The sequence below is a fragment of the Brienomyrus brachyistius genome, unplaced genomic scaffold, assembly GCF_023856365.1.
Source record: "Brienomyrus brachyistius isolate T26 unplaced genomic scaffold, BBRACH_0.4 scaffold265, whole genome shotgun sequence".
In the NCBI taxonomy this organism is placed as follows: domain Eukaryota; kingdom Metazoa; phylum Chordata; class Actinopteri; order Osteoglossiformes; family Mormyridae; genus Brienomyrus; species Brienomyrus brachyistius.
In genome coordinates, this window is record NW_026042540.1 from 113,464 (window position 1) to 130,308 (window position 16,845).

Genomic DNA, 16,845 nt, shown 5'->3' on the forward strand with positions numbered 1-16,845 from the left:
TATCACAAAGAAGGGACATGAATGAAGACAAGAGGGCCAAATATTCTGTCTGACCCCCCCGCCCCCCCCCCCTCTTTTGCCCCGGGGATGGTGTGACTCATTGAAAGCTCATCATTACTGTGACTTACAGCAGCAAATTCGCCTGCTAATGGACTTTCATTCTGAGAAAAAAAAACAAGAAAACAAGAATCAGGTTAGAAGTCTGGTTCACAGAAGTCCATTGTTGCGCAAGATATAGGACGTCGCAAATAAAACTGTGTAAAATGCGCATTTATTCAATGTCCATTTGACAAGTGGTTCCCAAACTTCTGCTCAAGTTCTCTCAGCCTTTCTGTGTTTGTTCTCGTTCAACAAAGAACATCTCAGTACTAATTTTTGAATCAGATCTACTGAAAGACAGCAAGTCTATAGAGGTGCTTAAGAAGAAACTCCATTGCATAATATCTGTCGGGGTGACAATGTAATTAGCGCAATAATGTTAGAAATGCTGTTCTTGCTGTTTAATTGTAATATTTATTTTTGCAAGTTGGCTAATGATAGGCTAACCAAAGAGCAGATGGGGGGGCTTGGAAACAAAATACATAGCATCAGCTCCAGCCCACGCTGTCAGCTCGGGTTTGCGTGGGAGAGCGGGAGGCTGCAGCTGGGGGGGGGGGGGGGGGGGGGGGTGGGGTGCAGCACACTGCTGGGGAGTGGGTTCTGAAAGCACAGACACACTCGATCCTTTTCACAGATGAGCCGAGCCATAGACGTCCTCACTATTTGCAGCTGGTTCCGTCTTCTTCGGGGGGGGGGACATGGATTTCGGTCCATGTTGGTCTCCAGCTGAACCCGTCGACGCACCCCAGGGCACATCGCAGGCTTGCTTGCCACAGCTCTCTAGTTCCTTATGAGATGTATATGTTTTGTTCGATCTCAAAAGCACATATGTGCAATGGTTTAGCTTATGTTAAGTTCAGTTACATTTCATTTATATATTTCTAGCTAGGAAGCTATTTCATTTACAGATTTCTGGCTTGATAAAAGCAGGACGGTATGCTCCCCGCATCCGCGTGGAAGGCTCCAGATTCATTTTTCAGCGTAAGGAGCCGGACAAAAGATATGCTTGAGATGGTAATGTGAAAATGGGTTCCTTTATATTGCGGAGATGCTCGACGCAAAACCAATAAAACGAGAGCCCTAATGCGCAATTAAGACTTTCTAAATGGAACGAGAGGAACATCTCGGGGTAATCAAATCACGCTTCTGAGCATTTTCAGGCCCATCCATTTGCGTCGCCTGCATAATGCGGCGTGCCGATGTCCAGGGCCCAAGTCAATGAACTCCGCCGTTGGGGTTGGGTTACAGCAGGAGGGTAGACGCGAGACAGCTGCTGGCATTTCAAGACAGGGTGCTGGTTAAAATGTATACAAACTGTAAGATCTCTAGCAGCGTGAACGGCCTCTCCAAGGTGCCCCTCTTTCCGCCAATGAGGGAGGGGCTTCCCACCTGCCGCGTTCCTGGGCTTTTTACGGCGGATCTCTAAGCGCTTTTCCCTTCCGCGGCTGCTTCCTGGAGTTGCTCCGGTTACTCAAAGCCTCCCATGATAGCCGTCTCCTGGCCTGCTTAGCGGTAGCATTAGCATCCTTCTGAAGTGTAAGTGGATACGGACCCCGCCGCTGCTTCCAGCTGGAGGAACGGAGCATGAGTTCATCAATGAGGCTCGGAGATTTAGCTTCATTCACTCGAGGGAGCCAGTGATCTCTGTCTCTCTCTCGCTGCCTTTTTTTGTGGTCTGAAATGGGTATTTCAGCTCTTGGTCAATACATTGTAATGGCTGCCCCCTCCCCACCCTGGGGGCTTCTTTACCATGCATCCCATACATGCTCATCGGTTTCCATGTAGACCAGCAAAGCTAATTGAATCTACGGAAACCACCAGGCCCTGTTTAACCCATCAAAGGGGCCCTCTGTCTTCCACTGGGTGCCCAGTGTCTTAATGGGAGAGAACAGTGGACTGTGTGTCACAAAGGCCGAAGCTTGGCATCACTGGAGGTGACATCACTGCCATGCACCCCCTCCCCTCCGAGACCCCTGACCCCAGCCGTTTCACCCTTGTAGTACTTGGGCTACAGTATCCCCTCTGTCTGTATCTGCCCTTCCCCTCCCCCAATTCTGACCCACACATGATGTGTCTTCAGCCCAGCACTGGCCTTTGAGGTTATGGTTTTACCGGGTCAGATGTCAGACTACCCTGCATGCTCATGGTGGCCTGACAACATGTACTGTCAAACCCAAAACAAATAAGCCAAACCTTCTCTATACACATTGGCGTCTTCAAGGGGGATTCTTTTCGTTTTTTTGCGTTTGCAACTGTAAAGAATTCTTATTTCCTTCGAGAGACTGTAATTATGAAGCAGCTTCCAGGTTATGATGATTTCCTCAAATATGGAAGTACATACTGTTTGACAGGAGACTCTTTCCCTTGTCGGACAGATCTTGAGTGCGGCGATGTTCCTTTGCTCACCCCAGGGAGCAAGGAGATGATGTCCCAGGCTTTGAAAGCGACCTTCAGCGGCTTCACCAAGGAGCAGCAGCGTCTTGGAATACCCAAAGGTGCGAAAAGCCAGGACCACCTCGAGTGCCGTCACATGCACGACATAATGGACACGTCATAATGGACACGTCATAATGGACCCGTCATAATGGATTATGCATTATGCTTGCTGAGACTAACCTGGTCGTTGTCTCAGTTGCATGGAGGCGTTTGCCTGAAACAGATTCCTAGTGCCACTGTTAAATGTGAAGCTAATTAAAGTGTTGATGAAGTAAATTAAAGGCACTCCTGCGATTTGGATGCTTGTCGATTTTTAAGGAATCTTTTTAAAATGCCCTTATTTTTATAGGGATTTTTGTGTTGAGGTGGGGAATGATTTGGGAGTATCAGGCTGTATAACTAATTTTTATTGAACTTTTCACTAACATATACAGTACTGTGAAAAAGGCGATAAAAGAAAATGTTCAAGGCTATTTATCTGGAGATATATGCACATTAAGAGTAATACAGTAAAAAACAAGATTTTATTCTGTTCTCCGAAAGGTTCTGATATGTGGCTGGATGGCTAGAACAAACACTACTTTGTTTCCCAAACCTCTCCTAAAGGGAACCTCAGTCATTCCTTGTATTTGTTAAAATTCTCCACCAGCTCAATTAATGAATTACCTTAATTAGTCAAATAACTCAATGAAGTATTAATTAGCCGACTGAAATAGCTAAGCTGACACGCTTTGACTGACATACCATCATAATTTTACACCAACACATACATCATTTAAATATCATTTTCTTCGACTTCTTAAGATTTTTGCACAGTACTGTATATGAATTAAATAGAAAAAATATTAGCAGCTAGCATGAGTTGCATAGATCGTACATATACTTGTTCAGGGTCCAGTTTTATGGTTACTCCTCCTTCCAGCCTCATACATACATGAAAGTAGATGTCCACCAACCCTAACGGCAATAGTCAGGTGCCCTGCAGTATTGTAATCTTTTCCAAAATGGCTACATTAGCATGCAAAATGCCACACCTCTGCCGGTCCCACGCTCATCCGTCTCCTGTCTCCCTCAGACCCCTGGCAGTGGACAGAGAACAATGTGCGCGAGTGGCTAATGTGGATCATGAATGAATTCAGCCTAAAGAACGTGGACTTCCACAAGTTCTGCATTAGCGGTGCCAGCCTGTGTGCCCTGGGAAAGGAGCGCTTCCTGGACCTGGCTCCAGATTTCGTCGGGGACATCCTTTGGGAGCATTTAGAGATGCTTCAAAAAGGTACAGCGGACATCGACTCCCCGTGGTGCTCGCCGCATGGTTGCCATCGCCGAGGTTTTTTTCCCATCCTGTTTCTGCATATTTGTTATTGCCTGATTCAGCGGAGTCATTTTATCAGCAATCAAAGATGCACAGAGAACAGAAAACAACTGGTCGCTTAACAGCGAACATTTTTTTTTTTGTCTTGATGTAGATGTGAAGCATTTTCCCATCAACAGCCTAACCTCCTTCCAGGAATCTCGCTATACCTCAGATTACTTTGTCAGTAAGTATGACTTTCAGCTACACACTATTGTATCTGTGTTTCTGGGACAGTATTCTCCAGTATTGATGAGTATTAATAAATGAGGCCCTGTTAGGTCTTGCTATAGTTACCTACTTCTTTAAGAGCTCATTTGACTCATTGTCTTCAATGAAAATGACTGTGAGTAAGATCAGTCGCACCCTTCCCGCTTCCCCCGTCCTACTCTTTCCTTCAAGATTATGGCAGTGAGCACCCACAGTGCGTTCCCCCCTCAGAATACTCGGAGCCTGGATTCATCACTGAGTCGTACCAGACGCTGCATTCCATCAGTTCCGAGGACCTGCTGACGCTCAAGTATGAAAGCGAGTATCCCAGTGTCATCCTGCGGGATGCCCCACTCAGCCAGCAGCCGGGGGATTACGTGTCCATCAAGCAGGAAGTCATCTCCCCGGACAACATGTGCGTGGGCCGTCTCAGTAGAGGTAAGTTCCGCCCCCTTCCACCAGCCCCCCAATCACTGTCTGTGCCCTGGCCTCCATATACATGTGAGTCTGAATGCTGAGGCTGCAAAATTAACAGAGAACTGAAGTTTGTGTCAGCAGGACTTGAACTTTTCTTGGTGTTATGAGTTTCCGTGGGTTTAAAAAAAAAAAAAAAGTACATCCAACCGACCAATGAGGAGAGGGAACTTGGGCACAATGAGGTGAACAGTGTTGACCACAAGATGTTTTCCATACATCAGCCAAGTCCACAGCTGACTATTTCCTGTAGCCCACAAGACTACGTGTACTTTCATTTTGCCATAAGCTAAACAGAAGTGAGGCCTTTTATAAGAATTTAGGCTCAGATGCTGCTGCAGTCAGCTGCAAGGCAAAAAACTCTCTCGCCTGCAGACGTCTCGCCGGCGGCAGGCCCCGTGAGATCACGGCCGTCCCGCTCGATGGGTGCCACGCCTGCGCCTTTGGCGTGCCACATCGGGGAAGCGCTGCAAGCCATAAGAGAGAAAGACGCTCTTTGGTTTGGTTGTGGTTGGGGCAAAACCACTTCGGCCGTTTGACTGTGCGGGGAAAACTGAATTGTTTGTGTCAAAGTGAGAAGCTCGCTAAGCCGCACGCTGGGCTGGGGCCTTTATGTAAAGCAGCAAAGGCACAGTAACCTTTAACAGCGCCTTCACCAAGTCTGCCTGATGTGCAGCTTTCAAGTTCTCAGGAAGCTTGGAGGGCGTCGAGACGGCTGGGGCAACGTGGTCCAGTTTTCTGCTGTAATCTTTTCTTACACTCGGTTACTTTCTTCTTACTGATAGCAAAACAAAACAAAAATAACGCAAAAAAAAATTTCCAAAACGCTTGTCTCTTCTACTGATCCCATCCCATGGATTAAGCACTGAGTTACTCTAATTTGAAAACGCAGTGCAGAAATAAAAATAACTGGACTGCTCACTGCAAAGCTCGGCCACTGCTTATTTGTAACGAATGATGGAAATGACTGTGGCATCGTCAGACTAGCGTGTGGATTCACTTTTGCCGTGCCGGTGTTTTAATGCTTTAAATAGAACGTGGTAGAAATGCAGCTTTTTATCTTTGATTGGCCCAATGGAAGTGATTTGTCCCGTAGTCTTTCCAATTAGAACCAAGTCTTTGCATGACAGTTGCTGGTTTGGGACACTGTGCTGGGTTGCATGTTCACTCCCCCTCTGTGAAAAATTACCTCCAGCTTGGTCCTTGGTCCACTGCAACTGCAAAGGCTGAAAAAAAAACCACAAAGTAGCTCAATTCTTTTTGTGTTCAAGAAATAAAATAAAGCGCAGGAGATATACAAGTTTACAGTACATTCAAGGTGTGGATGAAGAATGGCATGCATTTGCTCTTTTTTTTCGGATTTTGCAAGGATGACGCCATTTTTTAAATATTATGTAATATTCAGAGTGGTATTAAAATATTGATTGCAAGCACCAGTTGGCCTGTGAGATGAATAAGTGTGTGGAGTCCCGCCATTTATAACTCCACCATTTTCTCGGGGAAAGGCTGTCGGTGGTTCGGGTTGATGGATACCTCTCATGTATGGCTTTGTGACCCCCCCCACAGGGAAACTCGGCGGTCAGGACTCCTTCGAGAGCATGGACAGCCTGGAGAGTTGTGACCGGCTGACACAGTCCTGGAGTAGCCAGTCGTCCTTTGGCAGCCTGCAGCGCGTGCCGTCGTACGACAGCTTCGAGGTGGTGGAGGATTACCCCGCGGCGCTACACAAGCCCAAGGGGACCTTCAAGGACTACGTGAGGGAGCGGTCCGACCTCAACAAAGACAAGCCTGTCATCCCTGCAGCCGCCCTCGCTGGTTACACAGGTGAGCCATGTCCGTTACTCGCGTTCCATTCAAGCTCCTTTATTACAAAATCTTCTCTTACCTAAAAAATAACTTTTCCTGTGAATGAGTTTTTTTTTCTTTCCAGTCAAAAACTTCAGAGACAACAAAGCAATGTGGTTTAAGTTCAACAGAATGCTAAGGAGTCATATTATTAAATGATACAGTTAATGTGCTAATATGCATTTCTTGGGCTATAGAGGATCATACATCCATCCATTTTCCAAACCACTTATCCTACTGGGTCGCGGGGGGTCCGGAGCCTATCCCGGAAGCAATGGGCATGAGGCAGGGAACAGCCCAGGATGGGGGGCCAGCCCATCGCAAGGCACACTCACATACCATGCACTCTCACATGCACACCTACGGACAATTTAGTAACTCCAATTAGCCTCAGCATGTGTTTGGACTGTGGGGGGAAACCGGAGTACCCAGAGGAAACCCCACAACGACATGGGGAGAACATGCAAACTCCACACACATCGATGGAGAGTCGAACCCGGGTCCCTGGGGTGTGAGGCGACAATGCTAACCACCACCATGCCGCCTCTGCAGGGGATCCGGACAGAAATCGTCTGTATTGATTGTTCTCTTGTTCACTATGCACCAGTTGTGACTAGATTGCGGTACTGACCTTCCCAGAAGGACACTTGTGGGGCCTTGGTTCAGGATTTACACTTGTCCTGCGATTGTGCAGCACGAGTATGGCAGGGAGCGTGTCAAGATGCAGGTTTCTGGAGAAGCAGCACACACCCAGGCAGCGGTCGCATTTGATGACACATACACGATGCAGTTGCTTTAGACATCTGCCACCACGTCTTTATCCTCAGTGGGGGATCTTGCATCAGGGATCTCACATCAGATTATCTTTTTATAAGATTAATCTGCTGAAGTCAAAGCCAGGTACATTACAGGAAACGAGCAAAACTTTGCCGTGTCTTTTCCTCGCTCTGCTTCGCCCTGAGTGAGCTTTCGAATGCTGGTTTTATCTCCCCCACATCTCGACCTATTTTTCAAGTTGTCTTGGCAACCCTGGAGCAGCCCTAAATGATACCTGCCTGTACATTTTGAACTCGAGGGTAAATTTATCTCAGAAGACCTCATTCAACCTGCGTAGTAGATTGTAGTGTAAAGGAGTGGGACTTGATTACTATCTAAAACCTCCCAGCCGTTTGCTCGTCAGCTTGACATAAGAGATCTTGCATATTTTCCTTGTTGGTTTCTACATCAGGGCCTTATTATGCCCTGCATCGCCCAGCAACGTGAACACATTTTAGCACATTTGAACCTTTTCAAAACGTATTTGTTTTGGTGCTAAAAATGTTTAGCACTGTTATGTTAGCTATGCTAACACTGTTAGCATGACCGTTATGCTAACACTGATGTTTTTCACAAAATACTTTGTCTGAGCCTATTTTGAGGATCCTAAGCTGGAAATTGTGTTTTCAGGTGCATGTGCCATATTTGTGGGGCTCTGACCACCTTCTTTAAGGGAAGAATACCTTCTTTTTTGTTTATGTGTTATATAGCGGGACAATAACATTAGAATTTCCTGAATAACAGAGACTCTGTGACCTGGGCTGTTTCATTTCAGTTGGCACCCCTTCGCTTTCAGTGTAGCACCCAAGAACGTTTCAGAGCTAGAAAGAGACGCTGAGACCCTCAGTGTTTCCTGACGGGGCAGGAAGGTGGGTGTTGAGTGTCATAGGGGAGGTTGGAAGGGGAGGGGTGACGACGGGTGAGAGGGATGGCTTTCACAGCAGAGCCTGGTGCCCTAACATTCCGTTAGTGACCGTCACTAATCATCATAAAATTCAGTCGCAGAGTTACAAACGGGGGGGGGGGGGGGGGGGGGGGGGGTTTGCTATTTTTGCATTTGCATCATGACTGCGTTTGATTTCATTGTACCTTTAATTTTCTGCAGGCTGCTCTGCGGGTGCCTCTTTTTTACTAACCTATGGAGTAAACAGTGAGGTATTAGCGTCAGACAAGACAAAGTAACTCAAAATGCTCAGTAAAGATGAAAAAGTAAAAAAAAAACCAACAACCACCACACAGAACCACACTTTGACTGGCTCCTTACAAGAAACTACAATTAAGTTAGAACTATAAAAAGCCATGGTGTCCTATAGCTTTGAATGCTTATATCGCCATCATGGTTTGCTAGAATTCAATAATAACGATATAATTATTATGTGTTAGCATGGTATACCAAATAGTTATGTAATACATGAAAAAACGTAATAAAATAATTTCTGCAGGACAGATTGTAATGCCTTTGCATGACGGAATAGCCTCAAAGCCAACCTAAAACACAGTATAACAAAATAATGCAGATCTTCCACTTAGGATAACAGATGATTGCATTTGTCAGAAATCTTGAATGACTTCAGTGATATGTTCAGTGAGTTTATACAAGAGAACTAGCTGAGATCTGATGAATATAAGCATTAAGCGTGTGGGCAGCACTGGAAGCGAACCTCATGGTAAATTGTTTAGTACCAGACATTTAGTGTCAGGAAAGCAGTATGAAACAAGCACTCTGGGAAAGTGTTAGTGTAGTTTTATAGAGTAAATTGTTATCCGGGCAAAAATGACTGTGTATGTCACCAAACTTAAACACGCGACATCGTTTTCCCAACAATAAGCCATCTGAATGCAGGACATACACGTATGCGTTTGTATAATAATCAGAATAACTGTTTATGAAAGCATAAGCCTCCGTTTCCTGTCGCTGCACCGCAAACTCAGGCATAAGTATGTCTCTCGTCAAGATCGGAGGGCGATAAGAAAGGTGAGAGATAGCCGAGGCATTGCCTTCGCCGTGAGGTTTTCTTGTTTGTCACCTCTAAGAGGAACGGCCAAAACTGCCTGAACCGGTGTACTTTCACAACCTCGTTGGTCTGGTTAGGTTAACGGCTTCGCAAACCACCTGCCCCGGGAGAAACATGCGCCCTGCCTTATTCATTTCTTTTTCCTTTTGCAAGCCTGCTGCCAGCGTCGGCTGAAACACCGTTGTGAGCTTTGCTGGCCCGGAGACAGGGCAGCAGAAAATGGGCGACGGCTGCCTCCGCGCCAGACCAGGGCCCAGATCGCGTCTGTTTCCAGGGGACGTGGCTTTTAAACCTTTACGAGGCGAGCAAACCCAGGAAAAATAAGTAGGACATAAAATGCTGCGGCAAGCACAAACCTGACCCTGTGATCTCGCTCTCTTTCTTCATATTGCGCTCCGGTGGAGGACCTTTGAAGTGGTAATTCTGGACGGGCCTTTAATAGATTAGGCTAGTTGCTGCTGAGCTGTTGCATCGGATTGTGATTTAGGGGTGAGGCGGTGCGAAACAAGGCCAGTTAGGCTACAGATAAAATCACCATATCAGAAGACATGGGCGACACTGCAAAACTGCAGCAGAGGAAATTTCAAAACTGTGCAAGAAATCTCATGGTTTATCTTGAAAGACTCCACTGAATTTATTCCTTACTGTTTAGCTCAGGTTCTGATTAGAGTATCTGTCTCCTGATTATGAGAAGGTAGGCCATTGCATCTCCGGATAATCACTAGCATAATTTGGATGGCAGCCTGCTAGAATCAAACCTGCTGTTCTGTGTAGATCGTGCATTGAAGTCTCAAATACTTTTGCAAGGCGTTCGCAAAATGTAGGCGACGCATCATGGCTCTGCGTACCTCACAGGTACGATTTGTTTTACCTTCCAACAAGGTGACGGTTGGCCTGTACAGTTGTCACCTGTGGTAAGCAGAGAAAACCACCACTGGGATTTATATGCGTCAAAGCTGACGGAGATGCTGCAGCCAGTCTCACACAGAACACGTTGACTCATTCTCGCATTATCTTGGATAACTTTGGTTAAATAACTTTTTTTTTTTCCTCGCATTAGTATGCTGCACCTGTGCAGCCCAAGTCCCTTAACTAAGGGCCCCCATTTGGCCCCCAGTTGCTCCAGGGACTCGCTGAGAGTGTTTTCTCTTTATGTCACTTTGGATAAAAGTATCAGCAGAATGAATGAATGAAAGAGAATATCAGCGTCCATGTAAACACAGAAGCACCTGATTAGCCAGTTTCCCTGTGAGAGTGGGAGGGATGGTTCTGGTGAAGTGGGACGTCCCAAAACGATGGGGATGCTAGACAGACCGGTACCAAGGCGGATGGGAGAGAGGGCCCTGTTGCTGATTTCCTCATTTCAGGCATTCCCTGGATTCACACTCTGATGAAGACATTGCTGTTTTTAGCCAGAGTGACATTATCCGCATGGAATTTATATGGCATGGATGAAACTAGAAGAGAGGTCTATAAATAGATTAAATACCCATTAGACTATAGAGATGACGTGTAATACAGAGCCAAAAAGCTACTGTATAACAATTTTTAAAGAATGCATATATATTTGTCGACATGTAGCACATATTGTATTTATAAGTGGGACTGAGTGGAAATGTTCCATTGTTTTACTAGTTATGAGCTACTGCACCATGAGAGGATCGGTAATGAATCGCAGTCGTGTTTTCGGTTGCTGCACTAAACGCATGACTGCACATTGGACGTTTCGCTCTTGGGTAGCCAGCCAAAGGTTCCCTGAGGCAAGCGATGGTTCTGATCCATCATTCCGCTTCTGTCACGCAGGTAGCGGCCCCATTCAGCTGTGGCAGTTTCTCCTGGAGCTCCTGACGGACAAGTCGTGCCAGACCTTCATCAGCTGGACAGGAGACGGATGGGAGTTCAAGCTTTCGGACCCGGACGAGGTGAGAGGCCGAGCGTCGGCGATCAGCGGGGTGCCACTCCAAATAGAAACATTTACACTTTGAAGATGTCATTCGTTAACTAGACAAATCCCACACCTTCTAAAGAACGAGCTGCAGAATCATCATGTAGTTTCCATAAAGTTTAAGTTCCATAAAGAGCATTAATATCCATCCATTACAATCATATTTATTATTTGTGATTTGCACATTTAGAAATATTCTTATCTAGCATTAGTTTTTCATTGTTTTCTTTGACATTCCGTTTCCCCTATGTTAGCAAATAATGTGCGAATTCTCCATTTTTATATTCCTTCTGAAAGGCGTGCTCCGAAGAATTTTAGCACAATTTGTTTGTGTAATAAATAAAATCAAACTGACTGATGGTCTTGCCGCACTGGGAGCAAAAGGACGCAGAAATCTTTGTTTACCATTTTCCCCTCATTTTCCACATAGCTGTAAATGATACCTCAGATGTCAGAGGCTGTGTTGGTGTGTTTTGCACCTCGGCCGCGGTGCAGGTCTGCTCTCTGTCTCTGCTGACGCCGTGTGATGAAGTGTGGCTCCTGCTCGCAGGTGGCCCGGAGATGGGGTAAGAGGAAAAACAAGCCCAAGATGAACTACGAGAAGCTGAGCCGGGGTCTCCGCTACTACTATGACAAGAACATCATCCACAAGACGTCGGGCAAGCGATACGTCTACCGCTTCGTCTGCGACTTGAAGAGCCTGCTGGGATACGCGCCCGAGGAGCTACACGCCATGTTGGATGTTAAGCCCGACACGGACGAGTGAGGAGGGGCTGGGAGGATGTGCCGGGTGCGGGAGGGGGGTTAGATCCCGGGTGCTAGAAGGATTTATGTGCAGACTGGAGGGCATGCTGGGACCAATCCAACGTCTTTTTTAACGCATAGCTCCAGCCAGTTTTACTGTTTGGGCTCTTTGCGACAATGACGTCGCGGAAAAGGGCCGGGGCGCTGTCGCGTACCTCGCCTTAGCCTCATTCACCCAGGACCACGTGTATGAAAACAATATTCGTACATATATTTATAGACAAATAGATTGTAGACACATATAAATGCATATGCGTGTAAATAAGAGATTGCATCGTGGCCCGAGGTAAACGGACAGCTATCGGTTAAAAAAGACGACAATTCTGCTTAATAGCACAAGCAACTGACATGGAAGGGAGCAGGAAAACATGTGGAAGATGGCGAGATGGACAGGTCCGGGACGAAAAGGTTCCTGCCACGATAACTGTTGCCAAAATTTCAGAGGAACTATATATGTGTATATGATGTATACATACAGCCTCTCTGCCTCTCTGCACACAGAACATGGGCAGAGCCCCAAGCCGAGATCCAAAAAGTGTTTCATTGTTGATTTTTTATTATTATTTTTTTTTTACTAGACGTTTGTGCCAGTATTATTTTTTTTTAACTCCTGTCTTGATGAATTCCATGTTACGTAGGTGTCTGCTAGCATTTTCCCCAGAAGATCTTGTGTTTATGGGGGTAGGAAATTGTAAAATTATAAATGTGTGTCGATTCTGGGCTCCAGATTATGGAGGGATAATCTGACAATTGATTTTTGCTTCTGTCGACACTGACATTTTCATATGTGTTGAAAACATGCTTAGTCATTTCAAGAGAGCCCACTTCCCATAACTGAAAGTGGCCGTTTTGCCTCTTGACTGCAGCAGTTGCCTTCGTGTTGCACACACATTCCCTCAGCGTTAAAACACATGCACTCACACACACAGCACTGACTGCAAAGTAGCTTGTAGTCGTTTCCTTGTCGGCCTTTTCGACGCGATCCACGCGCATCCACAGGCTTTCCGGTTATGTGAGGGTTGAAAGACTGTTGACGCGGGTCAGAGGTCTGGAGCTCCGTATCACAGAATAGCCCAGGTTAACAGCCTCATCATCTCGTACGGCTGCAAAACAAGGATGGAGAAGCTCATGTTTGTTAATTCTTTTATTTTGCTACCAGAGGTGTAATTGTGCGGTGAAATAGAGCGTAATATTCCTAATTCCTATTGATTTTCATCATTTTAACAGCCGGCAGTTTTTTTTTTTTCCCAACAAAACAGTTGCTGAAATCAGCAAATGATGTTGGAAAAATAACCTGAAAAGTGACAAATCTTAAAAGTCGAAGCAAAAGCGAAGGGGAACCCTGCTCGTTTAATTGAATCAGCCTTAATTGAATTGCGAGCCATTTACTTGAGGTATTTGTTACAGAGGAAGGACTGGGAACATAGGTTGAATGTACTGTATTTCAGTGTGTATTAGAAATTCAATAACCTTGGGAAAAGAATAAGCGTCTCTCATCTTACACTGAGTTAAGTTGCCTAAAGTCATAATGAGCGGGACTGGCCATTGTAACCCAGGGGTTTTTACTGGAATGAGAAGGTAAACAGACAGAATGGGTTGAAAAGGGGACTGAAAAGAGCTGCTCTATATTTTGAGAGACTGTAGGCGTCAGGGGAGTCAGGGCGAATTATGAGGTATTTGCTGGTCCGCTTCGCTTCATAAATAGGTGGATGGAAAAGGGACCTATGGTCTGGATACATGTTTGGGCATTGGGGTCGTAAGGACTGGATTTGGAGGAATGAAAATCCCCCCCCCACCCCTCTGTTTTGTTGTAGCTAGTCGATTCCACTAATAAGCGTTAAAGAGAAGCGGTAAGAAGGGACGCCAGCTATGAGGACGGTTTTGAGGCGAATGCATCTTGGTCGATGTCGAGGAAGTCACTAGCCAGTATGAAGTACAAAGCAACATTGTTTTAACTGATCCATGAGAGATACGTCATTTTTATTTTTTTGGGCTAAACATTATTCTATTGAGTTTGGATGATACATTACTGACATATTTATGTATTAATTCAAAGCAGTTGAATTTAAGTGAGACGTTTCCAGACCTGGTTCCCCCCCCCACCTCCCCCCCCCCCGGATAAAGTCAAAGAAAGACATGTGAGGATTCCGCCCAATGAGAATATCACTGTATGAGGACTGTATGGGAAAAGCCAGTCTTAAAATATCATCTTAAAATAAAAATGTTATTGTTTACAATGGCCGAATGTCACTTGTGCTTATAATACCATTGCAGTTGTCTGTTTGTACAGATTATATTTCATATGATCTATTAGGAGGAGCTCAATTGAAAAACAAACAAAACAGATAATGCTAGTAATAGGGAACAAAATGTACATCCACTCTTTCATAAACAGGGGCTGGAATTTTGTACGTGAAATGGTGTTTTTCCCGATTTTATCCAAATAAATGATAGCCTTAAATTTTCCTGCCAGACAATCCATTTATACTTATTGCCATGGGTGAGATTAAAAAGCTTTACTTCCACACTTACTGGTTGGATCCGGTTGTGTTTTATAAACTGGGGTGCTATATAGGATGGGGGGGTCAGGAATCTTTAGTGCTACCGCTGTTTGTAGATGGAACCTGACATCTTCTGTTCACACACATGTTGCCGAACGTACACACCGAACCTCTGAAAACAAAAAAAGTTTGTCTGATGTGAGCTACGATAAACATGCAGTCGTTTCATTCCTTATACGTTTTTGTTCATTCTGTCATTCCAAAGAATGTGAGGCGCACTGGTGTGGAGGTTTGGCCTTCCGGATAACTGCGTTCACTGTGCCATTCACAGCTTTGGGCTGATCACTTTCGTCTGATGTCTTTTTACAGAATCGTCTGCGTTATAGGACGTAGCTTGTCTGGCTACAAAATCTTATCAGTGAGAAAATCATATCGCGTACCCACAGTGTTATGTATATTGTAATCACGTGTTGCACGGATCATGTTAAATGGACTTAATTTTGACATTTACAAAAACGCATAAACACAAACACACACACACACTCACACACAGTCATCCAGACACACACTTATTACCTGTGGTATTTAAATGCATACCACCTAGTATTCCGTAAGGAATTTTTGTCGTCGATGTTACTGTTGTTCCCGTTTTTTGTATATTTTATAGTGTTCCTGTATTTTTATGTTATTGAGATCTTTTTTAAATATTGTTTCACAAACATTTGAATATTTTTCAAATAATTTATATTTTATAAACTTTGAAATATAAGATGCAGACAGCTGGTGCTTTAACAGGAAATGAAGGTCGAGGTGAAACTAAATAAATGTAGCGATTTTTTTTTTTCTTTTTTATATACATAAAAAAAAAAATGAACGAAATATTGAAGACCTGTCTGCAAAACAGTTACGTAAGAAAAGGCTGATGCTGGCCCATCATTGATTTCTGCTGGAAGGTTTTTATAAACTGTAGCGTCTATTCTTATTGTACTAAATTGTTATGTTACAGAAATATATGTGAGAAAATGCTGAACTGTTCTGTGTGCTGTGTTTTAATTTTTTGTTTGTCTCGAAAGATCTCCTTGCCATAGAAGGCCACATTCCTTTGTTTCTAACACCTGACCTGCATACAGTATCGATAGGGACCCGGTACCCTTTAAATGCCATTGGAAACCAAGAGAGATGAATTTATATGGTTGATAACCATCGTAAGATTATGATCCACAACATAATTTATTCATGTCTCTGATTAATGTGATTTGTTAAAGTTTAATAAGCACTTAGCTCCATTCCATGCCCACTCTATGAACACTGGTAAAGCATTTCGACAACAGAAGGTATTAAGATCCGTGTGCAAGGATGAACATGCCAGATGTTCACTTAGGACATATGCAGACATTGATACACAAAACCCCATATTCTCAGCGGCGTGAGATGGACACAGGAGGTTGTTAACTCCAGAAAGAGGGCTCACTTCCTCACCAAACGGCATTACTGTTAAAGTGCTAACAGAGATTCAAGGAGAGGCTCCGCTGTCAGCTCGCGTATGCTGGGATGCTGTCCTTGAAGTACTGGTTGTTATTTATTTTTTAAAAGGACCAAAGATGATTTAAAGGGTAAGTGATTATTTTATTTTTTGGGAGTTAAACATTAAATATATGATTTTCAGGGTATGCCGTGTCCTGTGTTGCTTATGACGCTCAGGGTGTTTAAAAGGTTGAAACAGAGAATACACTTGAAATGGTATCATCCATCCATTCATACTCATTTAACTTAATGGAATTAAATTTCAATGATTCCATGCTGTCAATGATTTTCTTTTTGTTTAATGACAAGACTTGATCTCACTCATCCAGAATCCCCAACCCTCCCCAGACTCCATCCATCCAACCATTTTCCAAACCGCTTATCCTACTGGGTCGTGGGGGGTCCGGAGCCTATCCTGGAAGCAATGGGCACGAGGCAGGGAACAACCCAGGATGGGGGGCCAGCCCATTGCTGGGCACACACTCACACACCATTCACTCACACATGCACACCTACGGGCAATTAGCAACTCCAATTAGCCTCAGCATGTTTTTGGACTGTGGGGGGGAAACCGGAGTACCCGGAGGAAACCCCACGACGACATGGGGAGAACATGCAAACTCCAGACACATGTGACCCAGGTGGAGACTCGAACCCGGGTCCCAGAGGTGTGAGGCAACAGTGCTAACCACTGCACCACCATGCCGCCCCCCCCCCCCTTCCCAGAATCGAGATATTGATATACAGATTTTTCCCACCTGAACTGGAAGATGATTTAATAACAAAACGCCTGGAACGCGATGACCCATTCTGACGTCGTGC

General features: G+C 44.9%; 1 protein-coding gene across 9 annotated transcripts in view; it reads left to right on the forward strand.

Moving 5' to 3' along the window:
* The window catches only part of ets1 (v-ets avian erythroblastosis virus E26 oncogene homolog 1), a 38,702-nt gene extending 23,173 nt beyond the window's left edge, over nucleotides 1-15,529 (forward strand). For 5 of the 9 annotated variants that reach the window (XM_049005345.1, XM_049005344.1, XM_049005348.1 and 2 more), the window contains 7 exons: nucleotides 2,475-2,594; nucleotides 3,611-3,811; nucleotides 4,005-4,076; nucleotides 4,292-4,537; nucleotides 6,140-6,397; nucleotides 11,053-11,171; nucleotides 11,745-15,529. In XM_049005345.1, the coding sequence (XP_048861302.1) occupies nucleotides 2,475-2,594; nucleotides 3,611-3,811; nucleotides 4,005-4,076; nucleotides 4,292-4,537; nucleotides 6,140-6,397; nucleotides 11,053-11,171; nucleotides 11,745-11,960 (1,232 nt within the window). In that variant the 3' untranslated portion in view covers nucleotides 11,961-15,529. The remainder of the gene's footprint in view (nucleotides 1-2,474; nucleotides 2,595-3,610; nucleotides 3,812-4,004; nucleotides 4,077-4,291; nucleotides 4,538-6,139; nucleotides 6,398-11,052; nucleotides 11,172-11,744) is intronic. The other 4 variants (XM_049005346.1, XM_049005349.1, XM_049005351.1 and 1 more) reach the window with 2 other exon arrangements.
* Nucleotides 15,530-16,845: the final 1,316 nt, after the last annotated feature.